The sequence below is a fragment of the Alexandromys fortis genome, unplaced genomic scaffold (genome assembly GCF_014885135.2).
Source record: "Alexandromys fortis isolate MF-2015 unplaced genomic scaffold, M_Fortis_MF-2015_v1.1 scaffold_152, whole genome shotgun sequence".
NCBI classification, from domain to species: domain Eukaryota; kingdom Metazoa; phylum Chordata; class Mammalia; order Rodentia; family Cricetidae; genus Alexandromys; species Alexandromys fortis.
Window position 1 is genome coordinate 3,061,482 of NW_026068045.1, and position 22,944 is coordinate 3,084,425.

At 52.5% G+C, this 22,944-nt stretch overlaps 1 protein-coding gene across 5 annotated transcripts; it reads right to left on the bottom strand.

Annotated features, from left to right (window-relative positions):
* Positions 1-520: 520 nt before the first annotated feature.
* Positions 521-22,944, bottom strand: Atp8b2 (ATPase phospholipid transporting 8B2). 5 transcript variants are annotated; one of them, XM_050118698.1, is made up of 28 exons: positions 22,756-22,944; positions 20,734-20,801; positions 18,630-18,688; positions 18,198-18,311; positions 17,980-18,078; positions 17,795-17,856; positions 17,623-17,695; positions 17,170-17,240; positions 16,857-16,936; positions 14,571-14,729; positions 14,341-14,429; positions 13,094-13,290; positions 10,304-10,512; positions 9,463-9,506; positions 8,860-9,025; positions 8,543-8,731; positions 8,288-8,403; positions 7,035-7,199; positions 6,846-6,978; positions 6,614-6,719; positions 6,355-6,499; positions 5,944-6,127; positions 5,545-5,768; positions 4,658-4,741; positions 4,148-4,393; positions 3,924-4,062; positions 2,541-2,671; positions 521-2,298 (listed from the first exon to the last, which is right to left on the bottom strand). In XM_050118698.1, the coding sequence occupies exons 2-28, from the start codon at positions 20,762-20,764 to the stop codon at positions 2,020-2,022; spliced, it is 3,594 nt and encodes a 1,197-aa protein (XP_049974655.1). In that variant the 5' UTR covers positions 20,765-20,801; positions 22,756-22,944; the 3' UTR covers positions 521-2,019. The 5 variants fall into 5 exon arrangements, with proteins under 5 accessions (XP_049974655.1, XP_049974656.1, XP_049974652.1 ...); XM_050118699.1 differs by having other exon boundaries at positions 6,846-6,957; positions 22,756-22,941; XM_050118695.1 differs by lacking the exons at positions 20,734-20,801; positions 22,756-22,944 and adding an exon at positions 19,933-20,398.

Here is a 22,944-nt window from a genome sequence, read left to right on the forward strand (position 1 = left end):
AGCCAGGGGCTAGAGAGATGGCTCAGTGGTTCATAGCACCCCCATGGGGAGGTTCACATCCACGTGTAAGATCCCCATAAGACGCAACACCTGTCCTCCTCAGGCCCTGCACTCATGGATACGTGCACACACGCACAACTTTTAATCTCTACCATGTTCAGATCCTAGGTTCAGTCGTCCCTGGAACTGGAAATTAGACCTTACAATGCTTCCTAGGCATTTTCCACACACCCTTATCTGCATGTGTGTCTGCCATATCTGTCTGCCAGGGACGTGGACTAAGTTGGTCTCTGTTTAGGACGGCAGTAAGTCAAGGTCTGAAGCAACATGTGGCCACTAGCTGAACACAAAGTCCATGTGCACTGTCTCAGCCCTGCCCACAGTCCTGCTGAAAGTCACGAAACAGTGTGTACAGCTGCCCCCCAGACCACCCACAAAATCCCACTGCAGACTTTCTGCCTGGGCGTTTTTTACCCTCAGTCTTATGCAAACATCAAAAAAGAGACAAATTACCCACATCTCAGAAATTGGAATTTTATAAAAAGGCATTTTTCTTTTATATCCATAAAATGATATAATTTTTGCAATTATAGAAATGTCATAAATTATACAGAATGTTCCTTAATTACAGCTCAATGCACTCAATGCAACATGGTACTTTCCTCCCTCCCTGAAAAAACGAGAGAGAACCAAAAATAATAATATATATAGCTATCTATATATATATATGTATTTATATAATATAGACAAACAAAATACAAAAAAAATTCATTTCCTCTTTGGTATAAAAATCAGACTTTCCCCTTAAGAGACACACAAATAGACATGATACTGGGCTTGTAAACTGTGTGGCCAAAAGGGATTTCCCCGTCAAGCCTTCCCCTTCCTTCTCCCCACCCAGGCGGCCCCTACTCACTACAACCTCCCTCTAGCTCCTTTGGGCTCCTACAGAGAACATTTAGATTCCTGTCCACCCAGCTCCACACCATTCCTCCCCCTTACTCTGCTGCTAGCAAATAAGGTCTCTTCTGGGAACCGACAAGGTAGCAACTGCTCAAGAAGGGCAGGGTCCTAGGTTCCTGGGACAAAGCAGCAGAGGCCAGCTTCCTTCTCAGTCCCACCTCAGGGTAGGCAGAAACAGCACCGGAGAGGAGAGGGGAGGGGAGGGGAGGGAAGGGGAGGAAGGAGGGAAGTGGGAAGTGGCTAAGGAACTGGGGACTCAACCTGGACTCTGAGGACACTTCCGCCCCATCTCCCTGCTTGCTCACTGAGAGCGATGGGCCCAGCACCAACAGGGTTTAGGTAATCCAAGAACTCACAAGCGCCCTGGGGAGGCAGGAACCAGGGCGCTCTTCCTTTCCATTCTCCCAACACCCTCCGCCTGACAGTTCTTCCCTACCTGGTAGCTCCTGTACCCATAAGGACAACGGTACCCATGAGATGCGGCCCCTCCCAAGCCACTCCACCAGGTAGGGAATCCCAGTGTGCACCCGTCTCCTCTTCCCAGAAGAGTTGAGACACTAACCATAACATAAAGTCACATGAAGGCCTCCTCCATTTACCAAATAAAAAAGACAAAATCAAACAACACAAACACAAACCAAGAGGACACACGACGATGTGAGGGGCTTGGAGGCCCCAGCAGGTCTCTGGCTTCCCGGCATGATACATTCTTGTGTAATTCAGGAACAGGGCATTAGGGTCCCTCTGGGGAGTAGGAGTAAAAAAATATGGAGATTATAGTCTCCCTGTGGACTCCAAGCAGGACAGGGGTGGACCCAATCTCATAGTTTTCATGGTTTTTGGTTCCACAGCTGGTCCCTCATTGTGGCCCCTGTCCAAGGCCCAAAGCCCTGGTCTGCCCCTGGGGCCCACTCCCTCCCCTTCCATAAACTGCTGAGATCTGCGGGGCAGTCCACCAGGCAGAGGAGGCAGGCTGCTGGGAGGGAGGACCAGCAGTTTCCCCGACGCTGGCCGGCGAGCTCTGGTTCCGGGCACAAGGGGTCCCAGTCCAGGTCTTTAGCCCTTGAGGGGCTTCTCAGCCCCTCCACTGGGGCTGTTGGCACCATCACTCTTCTTCCTGCGCAGGCTCTCGATCCAGCTGGAGCTGGAGCGTGTGCTAAAGCTGGAGAGGGCCAGCGAGCTGAGCCGCATGTTCTTGCCAGACATAATGAGCTCCCCAAAACCTTCCTGGTGTGAGAAGGCATAGCCGGAGCGCCGGGAGCCCGTGCGGCCCACTCGCCGCATGCAGCGGTGCTGAGCCTTCTGTTTCTTCCTTACCAGCTGGGTGTAGCGGACCTAAGGAGGGCACCGGGAAGGGGAATCCTTCAGTGTCTGCTCATAACAGCAGGCAGCGCCACGTACAGGGACCCAGAGTACCATGGCGGATCATCACAGGAACTTCTGTAGCCATGTGCAGCATGAGCCCCCAGCGTCCCGCAGCCCAGACACAGCTCTAGAGCACCCAAGCAGGAGAGGCTTTTCCTGTCACACTGCAGCTGCCCCCCAAGGTCTACGGCCAGCTTTGCCAGGCTTCTCACCGTGTCGGAGAGATCAGGCTTCAGGCTAAGCCTGAGGAAACGGAAGGCAACCACAGGCATGATGCAGACAGCCGTGGTGAGCACGATGGTGAGCCACACGGTGGGCTGGGCCAGGGTGTTCTGGGCATTCCCTGGGGGACAGGAGTCACGAAGTTGACAGAGGAGATCTTCTCACTTCCCCCATTGCTATTTCTGATGGTTCCATGTCCTCAACCTCAAAGCCCAAGTCACCTTTGACTTCTCCTTTCTTTCTGGGCTTATCTCTAAATCTGTCCTGGTCGCTAGCTCTCCCCAAACACAGCCCTGTTTCCTCAACCACCTCAGTGAAGCTATCTCTAGGCTAGTAGGGCATAAGTAATAGACAGTCTCCTCCTCCACCTCAAATCTGCTCTGTGCCTTTTCCAGCTAGGGAAGTACTGCCGCCCACCTGGGATGAAATCACACAGCCCAGCTCACGCCTCTCTCGCCCTCACACTCACAATCTAACCTGTTGGCTTCATTTTCTAGATATCCAAAGAATTCCACAGTCACTGAATTCCACGATCCCATCTGTCCCACTGCGATTGCTGGTAAAGGGCCTAACTGATCTGTTTCTCCTGTGCGCCGGCCTCTACTTTATTATCCAAATACGGTAAAGCAGTGACTCTAAAAACAGGACTTGGCCTGTGTAGCTCCTGCTCAAACCCTCCGACGGAACAAGGCCTTTGTGCACTTTAGGCAAGCATTCTGTTGAGTTCTATCCTCAAACCTAGACGCCTCTTTTCTGTACACACACCCCTTTTTCCTTTTAGAGATGGGACTTTGTGTAATTCATGCTATTCTGAAACTTGTTACGGAGCAGAAAAGGGCCTTGAACTCTTGGCCCTCCGGCCTCCACCTCTCAGGGGCTGGAACTGGAGGCCTGTGCTAGCCTACACATTTCCTTAAGGGATCTTTTGGAAAGATCAAAACAAATAACAAAAAGAAAGTGGCCTTTGACGCCGTGGTCTCCTTGCTCTAAAGGAAATGAAGACTGAGGCAAGGCAGAGCAAGGCACAGTTGGAGCCTGCCATTCAGGGGCCTTTCCTTCTCCTTCTGCTTCCCCAGGCTTCTTGCCCCACCCTAGGTCAAGGACCCTGAACTCTCAGCTCACTAGCAGCAGTTTCCTCTACAGGGCTCTGCCCAGCCACCCCCGTGAAGCCCGCCACACCTTCCTTGAAGGTCATAGTCAGGCAAGGGCTGCTCACCACTCTCACGGACACAGACGCTCCTTGGTAGCAGGGCCTGGGTCAATTACCCTTGGTAATACATTGTACCTTGCAAGATATCTGGCGTTACAGTATAGTAAGTGCTGTCTACCCTGCTGTTCCCAGAACTGACTGAAGAGGATGCTCAGGTACTCACCCACGAACCGGAACTGGTTCGGAAACATGTCGAAGAGCCCATGGCTGTGCATGGTGAAGAGGATGGCAAAGTAAACAGCAAGGCTGCCCCAGATGAAGAAGTGGTTGATGGCTGTCCAGTAGCCCGTGTCCAGTCCGATCTGCGGAAAGGAGCAGCGCAGGTAGGAGGACCCCCAACCCTACCCTTCAGGAACAGAGATGGAGTGCTGAGGGATGGCCTCATACCTGCACACTGACCACAATGACCAGTGATGTGGCCACGGTGACCGCGAAAGACTGGTAGTCTGCCAGCTGGGTGCCATCGTCCCGTGTGGCCTCTGCGAACACCCCGTAGGGGATGAAGAACATGAGCACAGAGGTGTAGATGCCCTGGGCAATGCAGATGAAGAACTCTCGCTTGTTGAACAGGAGATTCAACTGGCCTGGCTCGTACAGCTTCGGGTACTCCATGCTTCGCTGCTCAGGGACATCCTGTGAGGGATGCCACAGTGACGCTCTCCAGTCCAGGACAGATGCTAGCCCTGGCTCCCCCTTCCTAGTCTCTTAGATAACAGATTCAGGCTCAAGCCAGAGTCTCCCTATCAGTGTTCGGCAACCCAGGAGAATAATTCTAGCCAAAACGGAAAGAATCCAACGCCCTCCCCAAGTGGAAGTGTGCACTGGCCGTGGGCCATTGTCCCACACCTGCTACGTCAGACAACCTTTCCTCCAGTCTGAACAGTGTAGCCCCCATACCTGGTCAAAGACCCCCATGGCCAGCACTGGGAGTGACGTGTACACGATGTTGTACAGGGTGATGAAATACTGGTCATACACAGTCTGGAAGAGAAGAGGGCGAGACAGTGGGCGACCAACCTCCTCTAGGAATCAGGCACAGAAAGACAGCTCCACACCATCAAGCAGCCCTAACAACTTCCCCAGGTCCTAAGATCTCGACTCTCCCAATGAACATTGTCTTCTTAGGCTAGTTATTTAAGACAGGGTTCACTATGACATGGAACTCACTATGTAGCCAAAAGTGACCTCAAACTTTCAATCCTTCTGTCTCCACCTACTGAGTGTTTAGATTGTAAGTGTGCACACCATGCCCAGATTCAGAATTCAAGGTCAACCAGTGCTACATAGTAAATAGGAGGGTCAGCCTGTGTTACATGAAACCATGCCCCCCCCCCAAAAAAAAAGAAGAAAAGAAGGAAAAGGAAAGCAAACATTTATTGACTGTATGTACTAACCATGAGGTCAGTTAACAGGAGAGATGTAGTATCTGCTCCTAGGGGTTTATTTATTTATCATGTGTGTAAGAGAGATGTAAGTGTGCCTGTCTGGGAACATGTGTGCCACAGTGAGCGTGAAGATCAGAGAACAACCGTGTGTCTCAGTCCTCAGCTTTCCGCCTTGTTTGAGACACAGTCTCTGCCACTGTGCAAGCCAAGTTAGCTGACGCACAAGCTTCTAGAGATCCCATCACCTCCAGCTCCCACTTCCTATAGATAGGCACAGTGACCTACATTGCGGCTTCTACAGAGATTCTGGGGATCCGAACTCAAGCCTTCAAGACGGCACAAGCACTGGCCTCTCCCCAGCCTAAATATGCAGCAGAGAGTTCTAGAAACACTTTCTACCTGGGCTGAGAAGCCACAGAAGAAGCCAAACCAGAAGTGGACCATGGTGAATGCAAAATTCTTGTAGAAGAAATAGCAGAGGAATTTGCACATGCGCAGGTAGGACCAGCGCCCATGCACCAGCAGGAGGCGCTGCAGGAACTTGAACTGGGAAAAGGAATAATCTGAAGCCAGGACGGCCTGGATCCCTTCCTGCCCGCTGATGCCCACACCGATGTGAGCAGCTGCAGAGACAAAGATGACATGAAGAATGACCATAAACTTCAGATTCCATTAGTTATAGACCCCACCCCTCAGTCCTCCCTCCTAGCTATAGCCCTGCCCCTCACTGCCCCCAACTCTTCCTAAGGACACTGCAGCCCTCCTGCCCAGCCCACGCACCGCACAGCACACACTCACTCTTAATCATGCTGACATCATTGGCCCCGTCCCCAATAGCAAGTGTCACAGCCTTCTTGTACTTCTTAACCAGCTCCACCACCTGTGCCTTCTGCAAGGGTGTCACCCGGCAGCAGATGACCGCTTTGCAGGCACATGCTGTCTCTAGAAATTCTAGCTCCATGTCAGCCTCCAAGGCGTGGGCCTGAAACACGGGGACACCTTAGCTCTTCTGGTCACTGATGATCCCACCCCCACCCCTCAAGTCAAGGGAAGCTGTGAGCAAGATAAGACTGCAAGACCATACTGAGGGAGGGCATAGCCAGTGTCGTCCTCTCTGAAGAGGGAACAGAGGAGTTGTAGGAAGCACTCAACAAGGTCTGAGCATTCTCCTGCTGACAGCCTGCTCCAAGCGAGAGATGGAAGTCTCACCAGACTGTGCCCATTGATGACCAGGGCGTACTCCCCAGCAACAGCCTCCAGGACAGAAGTGAGCTTTGAAGAAGAGAGTTTCCGCTGGTAGGCGAAGCCATTGCCCACAGTGTGGGATGAGTCCACCATCTTTTCCCGGGCTTTCCTGTGAAGGCAGGAATGAAACTGTGGGGGCTCCAGGACAGTGGCAGAGAGGAAACTAAAGCCTGCCAGTCCCCGGGCACGTTCAGGGAATCTGTGTCCCCAGCCCCTTGTTTACCTGAGTTCCTCTCGCACCTCCAGAACAGTGTGGCCCGTGACTATGAACACCTCTGTCATGTCATCAGTCAGCATCTTACACGAGTAGCCAATGTTCACAGCTGTCTCTGCCGAGAGAAAACAAAGGTGCGCGGTCAGGTGACTACCAGGGACCACATGCTTTCCCACCTGGGGGCCCAGCTCCACACAAGGGCACGACAGCACCACTGTGCCCATCTGCTACCAATTCCTACCTTGCTTATCTCCAGTGAGCACCCAAATCTTAATGTTGGCCAGAGTCAGGAGGGCAATCGTCTCTGGAACTCCCTGCTGAAGCTTGTCTTCAATGGCCGTGGCACCCAGCAGCTGGAAATACCACAAGGGCTCCTGAGGAGAGCTGTGCTCCACACTGTCTCGCCTCACCCTGCCTGTCCTGTTCATACCATCAGGTCACTCTCAACCTCTTCGTAGACGCTGGCCAGCCTGTCCTCTCGGCTGTCGTGGGCCAGGCTGGCCTGGAGGCGTCTCCTGGCCCACCCCTCATAGTATTCTTCATCCAGGTCTTTGTAGGCCAGCAGCAGCGTCCTCAGTCCGTCCCCTGCATATTCCTAAACCAAGAGGTGGGGGAGTCAGATGAAAGAAATTCTAGAAAACACAGCAAAAGACCTGCAACTCAAAGCTCAACAGACAGCTGAGATATCGTCAGTTGGATTTTAGACAATGTTTAACATGACTTTGTTATTTGTGTGCATGTGTAGAGGTCAAGGAAGGAAGCCATCTCCTCCAACCATATGGGTTCTGGGACCAGACCTGTGTCTAGGGTTGGCCACAAATGCCTCGATCTCATGAGTCATTTTAATGATCTTCCTGGTTGGTTTATTGAGACAAAGTCTCATGTAAGCCAGGCTAGCCCCAAACTCCTCATCCTGATTCTATGTGCCACATACTAGAATCATAGGCATGATGCCAGTCCTGGAGGCCTGGCTGATATTCCAGGATAGCCAGGACTGTTACACAGAGAAACCCTGTCTCAAAACAAACAAAAAGAAGGAGGAGGAGGAGGAGAAAGAAGGGAAGGAGGAGGAAAAGGAAAAGAAAAAGAAAGAAAGAAGGAAGGAAGGAAGGAAGGAAGGAAGGAAGGAAGGAAGGAAGGAAGGAAGAACGGATGAACACTGTGGGCTGCTGAGATGGCTCAGCAAATAAGGGTGCTTGCTATCAAGCTTGAAGATATGAGCTTAATCCCCAGAGTCCACACGGTAGAAAGAACCAATTCCTTCCAGTTATTCTTTGACCTCCACATGTACACTGTGACATGAGCACATATATCAACTACAAAATATATACATTTTATATATATACAAAATATATACGTGCACTAAACACATGCATGTATGTATACACACACACACATTTTTATTATAAAAAGGACAACATGGGGTTGGATAGTTAAGCAGTTAAGAGCACTTGTTGCTCTTTCAAAGGACTTGGGTTCAATTTCCAGCCCCCACATGACAGCCTACAACTGTCTGTAACTCCAGTTCTGGGGGATCCAACACCCTCACACAGATAGGAATACACAAAAAAACCACCATGGCATATAAAATAAAAATAAATAAATCATTTTAAATAAATAAGGAGAGCATGCCCTGGCCACCTCCCAGTGCTGAGAACTGAGGAAGCGCAGGCCGTCACCTACATTCAGGTGGTCAGTGGTGCTGCTGAGCAGCTCCTGAGAGCAGGGGTGGAGTCTGTCTAGCAGGATTGTGTCAGCCCCTTTGCAGTAGAGTCGAATCTTGCCCTCTGGATTCCGCACTGTGAAACACAAGGGAGAAGAGGACCAAAAATTCAGACAAAATCCAAACTAAATGTGTCATCACGAGCCCTCCAGCACCTTCCCACCCAGGCCTGCCTGCTTACCCAAGCCTACTTAGTTCCCTAGCACTGGCCTCACCTATGACTGACATCCGCTTGCGAATGTTGTTGAAGTCCAGTATGGCCAGCAGTTGGTAGGTGATGGCTGTACCGAGCTCATGGACAGTGATTGTTTTAGGGGTACGGGAACGGAACACAAAACCAAAGTTCCTGGCTGCGGTGACCAGAGCCCCCTCATCCGGGGACTGAGCTTTGTAGTACAGCTCTCCTAGTGGGGAAAAGGAGCATGTGCAGAAAGTGGCCACCGTCCAGCCACCTACCTTGCCCAGGAAGCCCACAGAGCAGCATGGCAGGAGCAGCAGCCCAGGAGAATGAATGGGCTGTGCCTCAGCTCACCTTCGTCCTTTTCTTCTGACATGACGGTGTGACACAGGGAAAGGAGACGGAAGAACTCATGCGTGTGTGGGTCCCCCATCTTGACAGCCTCCAAGAGGCTTGGGTCCCAAAACAAGAATGTCTTGTCAGCCAGAGGATTAAAGGAGAAGTCAACAGGCGCTGGTCTCTGGAACAGGCAGGAAGCCTTGTGAGCTGCCAGGCAACCCCCAGGAAGTCACTGTCCTACCTACCCACCTCTTGGCCAAAGAGCCAAGATCCCGGCTGCCTTGGGCCTCCAAAGTCTAGCTGGCCTTTACTTTTATTTTTCACTTTTCTTTGAAACAGGGTCTCATTATGGAGCCTGGGATGGCCTGGAATTCTCTATATAAGCCAGGCTGGCTTCAAACTTGTGGTCCTCCTACCTCAGCCTCACGAGTGCTGAGATTATGGGTGTGCACCATGCCTCATCTAGCAATTCCCACCCTCTAAACATCAGCTTCCCCAGTGTCTTCCATTTCCTGTCCAGATAGCACACTGCTCTCATCTATGCCCGTTATTGCTAGCCAGATGCCCAGACTGTATCTAACTGGCTGAAAGAATGAATATTCAGAGACTGGATCTTACCTCTCCCAGTTCAGCTTTGTGTCCCAAGACATCGAACACGTCACCTGCACACACCCAAAAGAAGGAAAGCACATCAGCACTGGACGGCTCCAGAGCAGCACAGGAAAGTCTCGAGTGCAGACCCCATGGTCTGTAGGACCCTCAGGCCTACTCATCCTGTAGATGCCACCGCCCGCATCCTGCAGGTACCCTGGATCCCAGAATTCAGAAACCTGGCCACAAGGGTCGTAGGGCCCCCTGCTCACCATGCTCATCCCAGCCACCTCCCTGTAGCTCTCCCCACAACAGCAGCTCCAACTCTCTCTCAACCTGCCCCTACAACACTCCAGGTCTGTTGAGGTGCCTGGCACCTTCCAAGCCCAGAAAGCAGATAAAGCCTTATACCCTGGCAACAAGGTCTAGGTTAATAAAAAAAAAAAAAAAAAAAAAAAAAAAAACAGCTACTGCAGGGTCTCACACCTGCAAACACCCTGCCCCCCACCATCCCATCAGCTCAGCCTCAAGGCCACTATGACAGGCCCATACCAGGAGGACTGCAGATACAGTCCAGAGATTCACAAGGGCCCCTTGCAGCAACAGTGGAGACTGTATTCTTTTGGGCAGCCAAGGTAGGTCCACCCTGGCCAGGATGCCCAGAGGCCAGTGTCTTGGGGCTCATTTCAAATAACCAAGGCATTCCCCTGGTGCAAGCCCCAACATTAGTGCAAGGGCTCAAGGGAGGGCAAGAAAGGGATTCTCAGTGCAATCCGGGCACAGGGCACAGGTACACCCTTTCAAGGTCCCTCATTCCCAAACACCAAAGACGTCAAACCCAGTGTCCGGAGTGATGGCGCCACTTTACCATAGCTGTGGCCATTGATGGAGCACTTGTTGAACACCATGATGTTCTGGGTGAGGGTGCCCGTCTTATCAGAGAAGATGTACTCCACCTGGCCCAGCTCTTCATTCAGAGTGGTGGTACGGGCCTCTGCAGGCGTCCGCTTCTTCATGCAGAACATCTTCTTGTCCCAGTTGATGAAGTAGCTGTGGCCCAAACGAATGACTTCCACACTGCATAGGGGACAGGAGGTAAGGCCTGGGAAGCAGGAAGGGAAGGAAATATCCCACTCACTGGGCCTTAGCTGCAGGCGCTGGACTGGGAGGAAAAGGAATGAAGAAGACACCCGGGCAGGGAACCTGGATGGGAGGGGCAGGGAAGCCTGCAGGTGGAACTGACCATGGACCACTGACAAAGGAAATTTCCAACCCGACCCTCCTGATGCTCTCCACACAAAAAGGGGCACAGGCTCCGGGCAGGCAGGACAGACGGCACAGGCAGAGAAGGAAGAGGGACAGGACACAGGGCACTTGGCCAGTTCTTACCTCAGAACTAAACACAGAAACCATGCAGAGAAAAATAAGAGAAAGTGCAAGAGGGAAGGGAGAGAGAAGAGAGAGAGCGTGAGGGTGCCGTGCACGCACAGGGCCAGAGGCTCCCAGTCCCGTCATCCCTCACTGCCCAGCACAGGCAGGGCTCCACTGTCGCGCTGCAGGGCAGAGTCTAGAAACATGGCAGTGACAGCACATCGCAAGCGCGAGGGACTTTCAGCTAATCGTTACTTTTATGATCTGGGCTGTTCACATTCCCAGAAAAGAGCCCTGTGTTTGGTCCCAAGTGGCCAAGCAGTGGGCCACACATCTGGAACCTTCCTTCAGTGTGACTGAGGCTCCTATCAGGATCCTGCTACTGGGCAGAAAAGTGAGATAAGTAGGAATGTGGTCAAGGCTGTCCCAGGCAGCTAGCCAACCCTACTTCCACCTCCCCCAAACCTGAATGCTGGCAACTCAGGAAAAAACTTCCTCAGGCAGCTACCAAAAACAGGTTCAGCACAGCACAAAGTGGGAAAACAAAATGAGGGCCTAAGCAAAACATCTAAATACCAGCGAAGAAGCAAAGTGATCAAGACTGCGTTAGGGAAATAACCAATACTTGCAAAGGGATTTGGTGCTGTTGTGGTTGGTTTTGTTTTTTATATTTTTTGGGGGGAGTGCAATGGAGTGGGGGCGGGATCTCGTTCTGAAGCCAAGGCTGACCGCAAACTTGTGGTGGTCCTCCTGCTTCAGCTTTCCCATGTGCTGTGACTCAGGCATGAGGCGCCAGGCCAGACTGACATAGTAACCTAACCTTTTATATCTATTTTCCAATCCAGTGTCTTCTACCAAAACACCCTTATGAAGAAAGAGACACAGGCATCACGTGGGAAAGGAAAACAGACAGCATGTGAGGCCCTAGGTGACTGGACAAGCCTGAGGTCCTGTGGCTAAGTAGGCAGCGGTCAACCCAGACTCTCGGATGCCCTGCATCTTCTCACAGTTGGCATCACTAGGATTTGGGCTGGGGAGCAGAGCTGAGCAGTCTGGGCATTTTTGTTAAGGGAAATGAAAGCTAGGAAGAATTCTGAGCAACTGGATAAACACCTCCTTAAAAACGCATAGGCCAAGCCTGGTGTACTAGAGAGGCTGAGGCAGAAGAACTGCCAGCTCTAAACTGGCGTGGATACATAGTGACTGATTTGAATACAAAAGATCACAGGCTCCCTTATTGCAAATGCCAGGCACTGTAGGAGAGATTCCTCCTCCTCCGCCACTGCCCTCTCCCTCCTCCTCCTCCTCTGCCCTCTCCCTCCTCTGCCTCACTGCCCTCTCCCTCCTCTGCCTCACTGCCCTCTCCCTCCTCTGCCTCACTGCCCTCTCCCTCCTCTGCCTCACTGCCCTCTCCCTCCTCTGCCTCACATTCCCCTTCCTTTTCACGTCCTGCTCATGCTGCTCACCACAGCCGGCCAGCCACTGCTAGAGCATTCCTGAAGACTCCAGGTTTCCAAAACCCATTCCTAAAGGTCCCCAGACAAAGGCTGAAGACCCTTACCAATCAATCCAGTCTAAACTTGTTTCCAGACCCCTCCCCTACAGCTCCTAACACCCCAGCTTCTCGTCTGTACACCCTCGTTTCCAGCTTCTTCCCTCCTGCTCCCCAGCCTCCACCCACCCATCCCCCCCACAGTCATCTCCCTGTCTGAGATGTATGCCTGACTGCTCGGAGCTATGTCTCCCTGCCCTCAAGAACTGGTGCCTGCAGCTACCTCAGGTTCTAGTCCCGGGTGAGCCAACCTGCTACTCTGAGAGCAGAGAAGACCCACACAGCTTAGCAGCCCCAGCGACCCACAGAGGACTCATAGGCGAACAGCTTCTATTCTGTGACATGTTTAGGGCTTTCCTCCTCTATCATATTTAAGCTTTACAAGGGAAGGAGATCAATTTTTTGTTCATCTTTGTGCTTATTTCCCAGAATAGGCATGCAATAGTACGTGGTGCTGAATAAATCAATATAGTTTCTACCCCACTATAACCCAAAGCCAGGAAACTGGAGAAAAAAATAAACAGCTAACATTAAATGGCCACAGTATAGAAAGGACTCCATATTCCTTGTCAAGGATTTCATCTTCATGGAGAAGTTGGCAAGGAAGCCCCTGAGCTCCTGGAGAGAGCCACGGGCAGAGAACATACACCTGACAGACAGGGAGACGGAGAGCACGGGCAGAGAACACACACCTGACAGACAGGGAGACGGAGAGCACGGGCAGAGAACACACACCTGACATAGAGTGAGATGGGCACAACGGTGTTGAGGATGATGATGTAGGACCAGAAGGAGAGGAAGCCAGAGAAGAAGGCACTGTCCACCGCCTCATCCCAGGGCAGGTAGACCTGGAAACGTGTCCCGACTTCGTGCTCCCAGATGGCATTGCCGATGGCCAGGATCACTCCCATGCAGACCAGGAACCCAAAAATCTGAGAAGGAATTAAAAGCACAGGTAAGGCCAGGACTTAGAACTGGGGGTAGCAACTTCTGACACATTAAAAAATCTATGGCCTGTGCTAGCGCACACAAGGCCAACAGCATACTCTACAGATTTATTGTATAGAATGCTCTTTTCCCTTCTTGGGAATTGAACCCAAAGCCTTGTGCATGCTTGCCAATCTACTACTAAGTTACATCCTAAAGCCTTTTCTCGTTTTTGCTTTGAGACAAGGCTGGCTTCAAATCTGTGGCAATTTGAGGCCCTCAAATTCTGAGATTTCGGGTGTACACCACCAGGCCTGATTTAGGAAGATCGAGAGTTCAAGGGCAGCCTAGGCTACCGAGCAAGACTTTATCTGAGTGAGACAGACAGGGAGGGAACAATGGAGTCCACTGTCTGGTGTCCAACAAGTACTTCCAAAATTGTGCCAATGTTCTGACTCTGAAAAGCAGAGATCATCCAGGTCAGCGGCCACCAGGGGGCAAGAAGAGCCTTTGTAAGAGGGATTAGCCAGACTTCAGCCTGGGTTTCTGGAAACCTTTAAAGCTAAGAGGGGCAACTCAACTGCTGTCCTCAGGTTTCCCAAGATGGCGTGTTGGAAGCAGACAACTGGCAGGAGGGGCACAAAATGGGGAGGGAAAGCCCAAGAAGGAAACCCAATTCTAGACAGACAGGAGAGCCCAGGGACAGCCAAAGCAAGCACAGAGACTTCCTCTTGGGAGCCTGCATTCTTAGAAGCCTGCTAACCATCTTCCCCATGGAAGTTTTCTTCTAACTCTGACTCCATATCCATGAAGGCCTCCTTGTCCCCGGCAAGGGCTAAGAGGTTCCATGCGTATCCAGACGCCATCATAACCAAGCCACAGAGGGTGGCTTAGCTTAGCTCTCTTTAAGTGTTCCTAAGGTTTTTAAAACAACATCTTCCAAGTCTGAAAGGCGTCTGAAACAAACACCGCCCCTGAGAAGCCAAGCCTGGCTGCTGCCTAGAAAAAACCAAGGGGGCAGAAGGGGCTAGGGGGAGAACCTCTGGGAAGCTCACCCAGAGAACCAGCGTATTCATCAGGCGGTCGATACTCGTTCTCTTGAACTTTGTCCTGCCACTGTTCTGCATCAGCTTGGTGTCAGGGCCTTGGAAATAATGGGAAGTCAAATAAACACAGTGGCACGCGGAGCCATCGGAGCAGAAGCACTAGGCGGGAAGGGCAGTAGCTCCATAGAAGTGACTCACCTTGCTACCAGCCACACCCCGAGGGACACCAGGGGGCTCACCTGCAAAGATGACCAGCCCGAAGCACCACTCGGTGTTTCTCAGCACACAGCCGCGCAGCAGCATATTCTGGTTGCTCAGAGGGAACTTGTTTTCCTTCCAGTACAGTGTTCCACTGAATTTGTCCAGCTTATTGTTGGGAGGTTCACAGATTACTTCCCCTGGACGGAGACAAAAGTGCCACTGCTCAGAGTCCAGTCATATGATAAGGGAACAGAAAAGGTAGTGAGGGGATTAAAGGGAGAGGATTAAAGAACACTTCCTGTTCTTCCAGAGGACCCAAGTGTGTTTCCCAGCATCCTTGGGTACCTCATAACCACCTATAAATCTAGATCCAGGGGATCTGATACTCCCTCTGCACACACCCACACACGCACGCACACTCATGAATCTTAAATAATACAACTGTGGTGCACACTTTTAATCCCAGCACTGGGGAGACAGAGACAGGTGGATCTTTTGAGTTTGAGGATAACCTGATCTACATAGGCCACAGGGCTCCATACTGAGACCTTCTCACACACAAAAAAAAGTTTTAATAGAAAAAGTAGCTGTGTGTGTGTGTGTGTGTGTGTGTGTGTGTGTGTGTGGCCTCTAAAGACATGAGCTATTGACATACTGCTTGCAGGACTTACTTCACACCACATAAACTGGGTGAGGTAGTGCCTGCCTGTAATCCAGAACTCTAGAGGGCGGGAAAGGCAATCAGGAGTTCACAGTCACCTCCACAACATAGGGAAAAATAACAGGGTGGCATGAACTAACATTAAAAATATAGGGGCTGGAGAGATGGCTCAGAGGTTAAGAGCACCAGAGGTCCTGAGTTCAGTTCCCAGCAACCACATGGTGGCTCACAACCATCTGCTGCCCTCCTCTGGCGTGCAGGCATACATTGAGGCAGAATGTTGTATACATAATAAATAAATCTTTAAAAATAAAAATTTAAAAAAAATAAAAATATACATATTCATGCCAGGGACATAGCTCAGTGGAAGATCATTGCCTAGGTCCTGGGCTCATCCCTAGCAGCACAGAAAAAAATGTACATGCACTTAGATCCCGAAATACTGTGTGTGTGTGTGTGTGTGTGTGTGTGTGTGTGTGTGTGATTTCGGCATGCGCCACCCACATGCACATGGAGCCAACGTCCACACAGGGTCTCTTCCTCCACCACTCCCACTTTACTCCTTCCTATTACACTTATTCATGTGTGTGCGCATATGTGTGGACAAGCATGTGTGGACACATATGTACCATGGTGCACATGTGGAGGTCAGAGTCCACTACAGGATTCAGTGCTTTCTTCCCGGCAATTCAACTCAAGTAGGTAAGCCTGGCAGCAAATCACCCACTGAGCCACCTCACCAGCCTCTACCCTGTTTCCTGGGGCAGGGTCTCTCTCTTACTGAACCTGGAGCTCACCGATTGGCCAGCCTAGATGTTCACAAACCCGAAGGAGCTCCTGGCGTGGGACTGCAGCTGTGCTGCTACGCCTGGCTTTTAATGTGAGTACCGGGCATCTGAGCTCGGGGCCTCGGGCTTGTACAGTAAGGACTCCAACAACTATGCATTTCCTTGGCTCCCAAACCACAAAGCCGAGACTATTCTACGTACAGAGTGGGTCACAACACTTTGTTCTTATCCTTAAGCATCACTGGAACAAAAGACTAAATGGCCTAACAGTGCCAATCTACGAGCACTGCGTCACTAAAGAGGACAGGGCAGATTCCTTATGTGGTGGCCAGGCACGGTGGTGCAACAGCTACAGTGCCAGTGCCCTGAGGGCAGAGGCAGGCGGATCTCTGAGTTCCAAGTCAGCCTGGTACATAAGGAAGTCCAGGCCAGCCAGGTCTTAGTGAGACTATTATATATCAAACACATGTATTTAACAGGCAAGCAGGCATGTTGTAGAGATTTTAGTAAGACCACAGTTCTTAGGGTTACACCTGTAAGTAAACTGTCAGCTAATACGGCTATGAGGAGGCAGAGCTGGAGAGGAAGCGAGAACATGGACTTCTCATACACAGGCTGACTGGTTACAACGAAGAAAAGCACTGTTCTTGGCTGATAAGTAAAAGGAACGGGCTGAATTTCTCTCAGCACGCCATCAGTCATGAAGCTCACTTGAAATAACCATCAGTTCAAAAGTTCAGGGTACCACCTGACATTCCAGACATGATCCTCTAGAAAACGTCCAGAGATTTGCGCCAACCAGAGTCCAGAAGATACAATAATGGACTCCAACCCCAGCCCACCGTCTCCTTCCAAAGTTGTCCAGGACTACTTACCATCAAACTTGGCCAGCTTACTGATGTCCCCCAGCTCCGAAGTGATTGGAATTGCCTGGCGCACTTTCATGTTGGTCTCTCTGGAAGAACAATAAATACCCTTAAGTCCTGGCCTCTCCCAGAAGCTGGAATCAATCCTTGGGCACCTGATCCTAAATGTCTTGGCCTAGAAAACTCCGACACATCCAGGGCCTTTCTTACTCCTCAGTTTTCTAAAAGTTACAGAGCCCTGGCCTGGGAACTGCCTTCAAACAAGTCATTTCCCCCTAAGGGCTCAAGGAGAAAGGATGCTGACAGCAAGCATGCCACTCACCCGTCCAGTTCTGCCGTCTCTATGTAGCACAGCCCATGGGGCTCGCTGCTGGAAAGGAGAAGGAGGTCCGCCTACACAGAAAGCCTGATGAGAACTCACACACGCAAACCTCTGCCCTCTGTGGGCTCTTAGCGGCAATCACCCCAGTGTCTCTCATTGTATACAATCCTGTTTGGTCTGAAATTCATTATGCAGAGCAGGCTGGCCTTGTCTCTGCCTTTGCCTCTGCCCTGGGATTAAAGGCCCATGCCCATTGTGACTGGCATAGAGGTATATCCTTTTGTTTTTAATTCAAAAAGCATGAAAAACTAATCTAAGCATGTTAACATGGCCCAGAAGCCACCATCTGGAAAATCTCTTTCCATGAGTGTTAAGAAAACCAGGAAGGAATTGTCCCCTTCAACCAAAGAGGACAAACAACCCTGCAGACTGAAAAGGCACCCGGGCTCTTACCGCCACGAACTGGTTATTCTCTAGCTTGATAATGTCACCAACACAGACATTCATCCATTGCTCTCGCTGGAGGCTACAGCAAAGAGAAGACAGCAGAGGCCATCAGTCACTACCAAGGTTTCCATGGAAACCTCTTTCCTCCCCGGAGCCCTGGGAGCCAACAGCCACTCACACGCCATTGATCAGCACCTGAGAATGCCGGTTATTCACCTGGTTATCACTCTTGTGGCGGAACTGGAAGAGAACTGAGAAAAGTGAGACACCTTCCCTCTCCCCCCACCTGGAACTAGATCAGAGGAGCTCGGAGCATCCTGGGAACTCTCCCTAAAGGCGGCTGGGGTGGGGGTGACAACTCACGTAGTCATCAGTGGCGTCTTTAACAGCCGTGATGGTGAGGACAAGAACCAAAGGCACAATGGTGGTGAACCAGGACAGGGACGAGATCTGGGGGATCAACTGAAAAGAGAGGTGCGTTGTGCTGAAGTCCCTGTCCAGGGGTTCTTCCCCTGATCCCACCTCTTCTTTGGCTTAACTCAGTTTTGTGAGGGAAAGAAGATGTAAGACAGGTCGCTTACCTGCAGAATGAGAAGGAACAGGAAGTAGGTGTTGGCAACCTCCTGGAACTGCTCAAAGAGGTTGACAGGCAGGAAGGTGAGGATGTTGTACTTGGAGGTCTTGATGCAGTTACTCTATGGCAGTAGAAAGGGAGAAAATGAGGGGGGCACCCTTCATCCCAACCTAGTCAGGCTGGGGCTGCCTCTTCCTTCTTTGTACTTTCCAAACCTTCTGCACACTCCCTGCCAACACCCCAGGCGTGGCACAGGGAAGAGGAGGAGGAAAGGAAAAGTCTCTCCAGGGCAATGTATTTTGCTTCAGCGAGAGCTGGAAACTTTAGCCCAGCAGATGGAAATTGGCCAAAGCCGTTTCCCTGCCTCGCCCAAGTCCCCTTCCCTCGGCCTCAGCTCCCGATACTCTTCTTGCCCAGCTCTGGAAGAGGGAGCACTTACCGCATACTGGAACTTCTCATTGTATTCTCGGTCATTAGCCCGCGCCCTCCGTTCTTCTTCTGCAACAGAACAAGGCTGCGGTCAGAAGGCGCGAACGATGTCAGGTCGTCTCAACCTTTGTGAGGGTTCCACTGAGCGACGCTTCTCTCCCCAGAATACAGCTTTGGTATCACTAGACTCTTTGCTCTAGTCCACAGTTTGTCAACAGCTGCATGCTACTCCCCCACTTCCCCTCTAGAGACAAAGTTTCACTGTGGCATGCAGGCTGGCCGAGGTCCTCCTCAGCCTCCCATGTGCTACCATCACAGTGCGGGACAAGTCTCTGTTCCTGCCAACTGCCAAGGGTCTTCCACTCAGAGAACTCAGAGTCGTGTGTGTGTGTGTGTGTGTGTGTGTGTGTGTGTGTGTGTGTGTACCCCCCCCCCACCGCCACGCATGCCCAGGTCCCTTTGCTCTTGCTCTTGTTTATAACACATCCATCATCATGGTCAAGGTGTGGGGCTGAGGTACGAAGTTCCCTCCCATGTGGAGACTACTGCAAACCTGCTCCTGGCACTGTCCTCACCCGAAGCAGGGGCGGAGCACGGAGGGTGGGGCCAAGACAGAGGGTCACAGTGCCCTGGAACTGCTCTGCGGCAGCATCCCAGGCCCACGTGCAGTGTCTCTAAAGGAGCCTCCTGTCACATGTCACCATAAGCAGTTTCTGACTGGTGGACAATGACATCATCCTATTGCAAAGCGCATCTTCAAGTGTGGGGGTGTGTGTCAGAGATGTGGGTCATGCGGACTGAGCAGAACAGAGAAGAGGAGAGGCAACTGCAATCTTTCTCAACCATTTTCAAATATTTTTCTTAAAAGGAAATGTCACTGTTACCGACCCTTATTTAGTTACACCTAACCGAAACCCTGAAGACCCAGGCTGCGGGTGCCAATTTCAGGGCCAAGAATAAGAGATGTCCTATGTGGGGTTCCCTCCTCAGACCTAAAAGGGAGTAGTAAGCCTGCCACCCTGTATCTATCTGACCGAGAATCCAAGGTAATATTCCAGACCTCTTCCCCCAACAAGCACAATGCAACAGCAAACCCCAGGCCACAGAATCACCAGACAAACGAGCCATTTGAAAACCAGAAACTTCTCTCAGAGGGTCCCCTTTCTACTGAGACTAATCGCCAAGGGCCATGCAAAGGAAGAAGGAGGATCCCAAAGGGCCAACGGAGGAAGGGAGGCAGAGGACAAGGGAATGCGGAGGTCAGAGGAGGGAAATCACGGATGTGAGAGCTGCCAGACACTGCCTCCCTTTACCTGTCCCCCAAGAGGGCTTCTTCTGACTCCAAGATGGAGGCGCCCCGGTCCGGGCCCACTTCTCAGGCATCTCCTTGGGGACCGTCATGATCCCGTTTTAAGAAGACGCACTGTCTGTCGTTGGCCTCAGCGGCGCTTATGGGGCATAGGCGGTCCCCCGGGGAGGCGCAAGAGCTGCGGCCACGCAGAGGGGAGCCCCGGCCGCTGGGCGCGCATGCCACCCGCAGCAGCCCAAACCATCCTGGCGGCCACCTGCGCCTGGGACCACCAGCTCTGCAGGAGCTCCACTCCCGAATCCCAGCACAGAGGCGGGAGGTGGAGCTTTGGGTGGACGGAAAGGTGCCCACGCCCCAGGCTCCGCCCCACCTGCTCCCACTGCAGAGCTGAAGTCTGCCAGTGCCTGCGTAGGCGAAAGCCAGTGCGCGGCCCCGCCCCCTCCCCCAGCCAATGCGGGAGAGAGAACCGCCCGCGTTGTCCCGGGCAACGGCTTTCATCCTACACCCCCCCCCTCCTTCCGCGGGAAACTGAGGAGGACTCCGGTGGGTAGGCAAAGGAGGCCAGAGCCCAAGAGCCCAGACCAAAGAGTAGAATCTGCAGGTGCTTCTCACTCACGGCTGAGTTCCAGCCAAGGATGAAAGGAGGAATTCGGTTTCTCAGGCTACCCCCGACCCCCATGCCTGGCAGCCTTAACCGCGCCCCCCTTCAGAACCTTCCTAGCAATCCCTCTTCCCTTGGCTCCCTAAGTCATAATGACAGCCACTTTGACCATGGCCCCAGAGCCCCGCCCCTTGCTGCTCGTACCTGGGGGGCGCTTTTTTGCACACAGTGCCATCTCACCTAGCAAGGTTCCAGCAGTCCCATGGGAGACCCTGCAAGAAAGCAACAGACACGTGGTCGAGAATTCTGCATTCCCTTCTGGAATTTATTCTAGCTATGGCCCTGCCATCCCCCACAGCCTCCAACCCCACTAAAACTCTCCTCTTCCTGCTGATATGGATACCTGAGTGTGTGTGTATGGGGGGGGGGTGTTCTTCCCTCTGTCCTGGATAACATGAGGAAACTCAGAATTAATAGAAACCAAAACCTACAGAGAGGGGCCTAGAAGAGACCAGATATTGACAAATGCCTCGCAGCCCTCAAAGTATCCCCTCAGGAACAATGGATGTCCCATGTGCCCTCCTGGTCGAGATGAATACGGCCTGTACTAGAAAACAGAACTGTCCCAGCAGGTTGGGTGGAGATAACACGAGCCAGGAAACACCTGGCAGAGCATCAGGAAACAGGGTGGGCATGTCCCACCCTTCTAGAAAGTTCATAATTTCCCCCACCCCCACTCTCATTACTGGGACTCCCATTATCACCTCCTCCCCAGAGGGGTTCGTATCAGAGGCATGGCCACCACTTCCTGCAGAGTCCCCAAACCACTTACTAGCGATTGGGGCCAGCAGAGAGGTCTTCCCAAGCCTGATGAAGAGTCCGCTTTCTCTCCCACCCCAGGTCCAGTCCAGCCAGTATGACACTAGATACAGGCTCAGGAGGCCTCTGTTTCCTTCCACCCTTTCATGAACTTTCTCCTAAAAAGGTGCAAGTCCTGGCCAAGGAAACCCTTCCTTTAGATGGAAAACCATCCCCCTCCTTTCAGCCCCAAGAGCTACTAATTGCCTGTCTGCCCAATCTCTATAATTACTGACTCTGGTCCTAGCCCAGTCACCCACACCAATTCTCCCTTCACTAACACACACTCCCTCCTTGACCTCAGAGCAGACAATCCCGAAAGGCATACGTCCTTTTCACTCCTGACTCTCCACAACCGTGGCAAGCAACGGTGCTGTCCCCTTGGCTCGGGAAGGAAACCTCAATCGCATTTCGGTGATGCCAAGGCCTCTTCCAGGGCCCCAGCCAGGGTCTCCACCCAATCGAGACATGAGTCATGGGAGGGTGGGGAGCCAAGCCAGAGGTTAAAGGAGAGGATGCAGGGTGGGCATTACTGGCTCCTACCTAGCCCCACCCCGGTGGGAGGCTACCAAGCGTCGTTAGCCCTAAGATCTGAGTCTTCCTCTTTTGCAAGAGTTAACAGTAGAACTAGCTGACCATCAAGAGTCAAGACTGGACACGGGTCAGGAAAGTTCTTTTACCTCTAAGACCCTGGGGAGACTGACTGAAAACAAGTTTGGCCTCAATCCTCGAAGCGGACAAACACAGTAACAGAAATCACTGGCAACAGGGTCTCCCTCTCAGGATATCCTGGGTTTTCTAAACCGGGTAGGCCCATCAGCCACGTCGCCTTGCCCCGTCACCCTGCCCCAGCCCCCTCTGCAGCCACATCTGGGATAAAAATAGCCAGCCCTGGGAAGGAGGCAACGCTCCGCTAAGGAAAAGGGCTCCTCCTCTGAGTCTGGCCTCCGCTCCTTCCCAACCAAGAGTCTCTCCCGAGGAAGCTAGCAGGTCGGCGAGGCAGGAGAAAACAAGAACGCCAGGGGCCACTTTCCTTCCCTGCCAAGGACAGTATCCAGGACCCACTGCACGGCTCTGAGCTGCCAACGCGAACACCCCTGGCACCCTTGGTTTTCCTGGGGTACAGAGCCCTCCACCTTCGCGGGACAAATCCGATCGTCCCCAAACTCCCTCCCCGGGCACGTAAAGGCTGGGACCAGGGTAACTCCTCGCACCCCAACTCTCGGCGCGCCCCATCTTCCCAGGCTGCGCACAGCGACCGGCTCTCTCCATCCCGGGGAAGCCTTTGCCCCAGCCTCCCCCATCCGCTCCCCCAGTGGCCCCGCGGCCCTCCGGGTCCACACCCCCGGCCCGCGGCGGGCGCCTCACCTCAGCGCGCGGCGCTCGGCGCTCCGCCCGGCGGCCCCGTCCAGCCCATGCCGGGGGCTGGGGCGGGGGCGCTCGGCTCCGCTGCCCGCAGGCTCCCGCCCCCCAGCGGCGGCCCGGCTTCTCCCCACCCGGGCCCCGGCCCGCTACTTTGTGTCTGTTTCGGCCGCGGGGCGGAAGTGACGGCGGCGG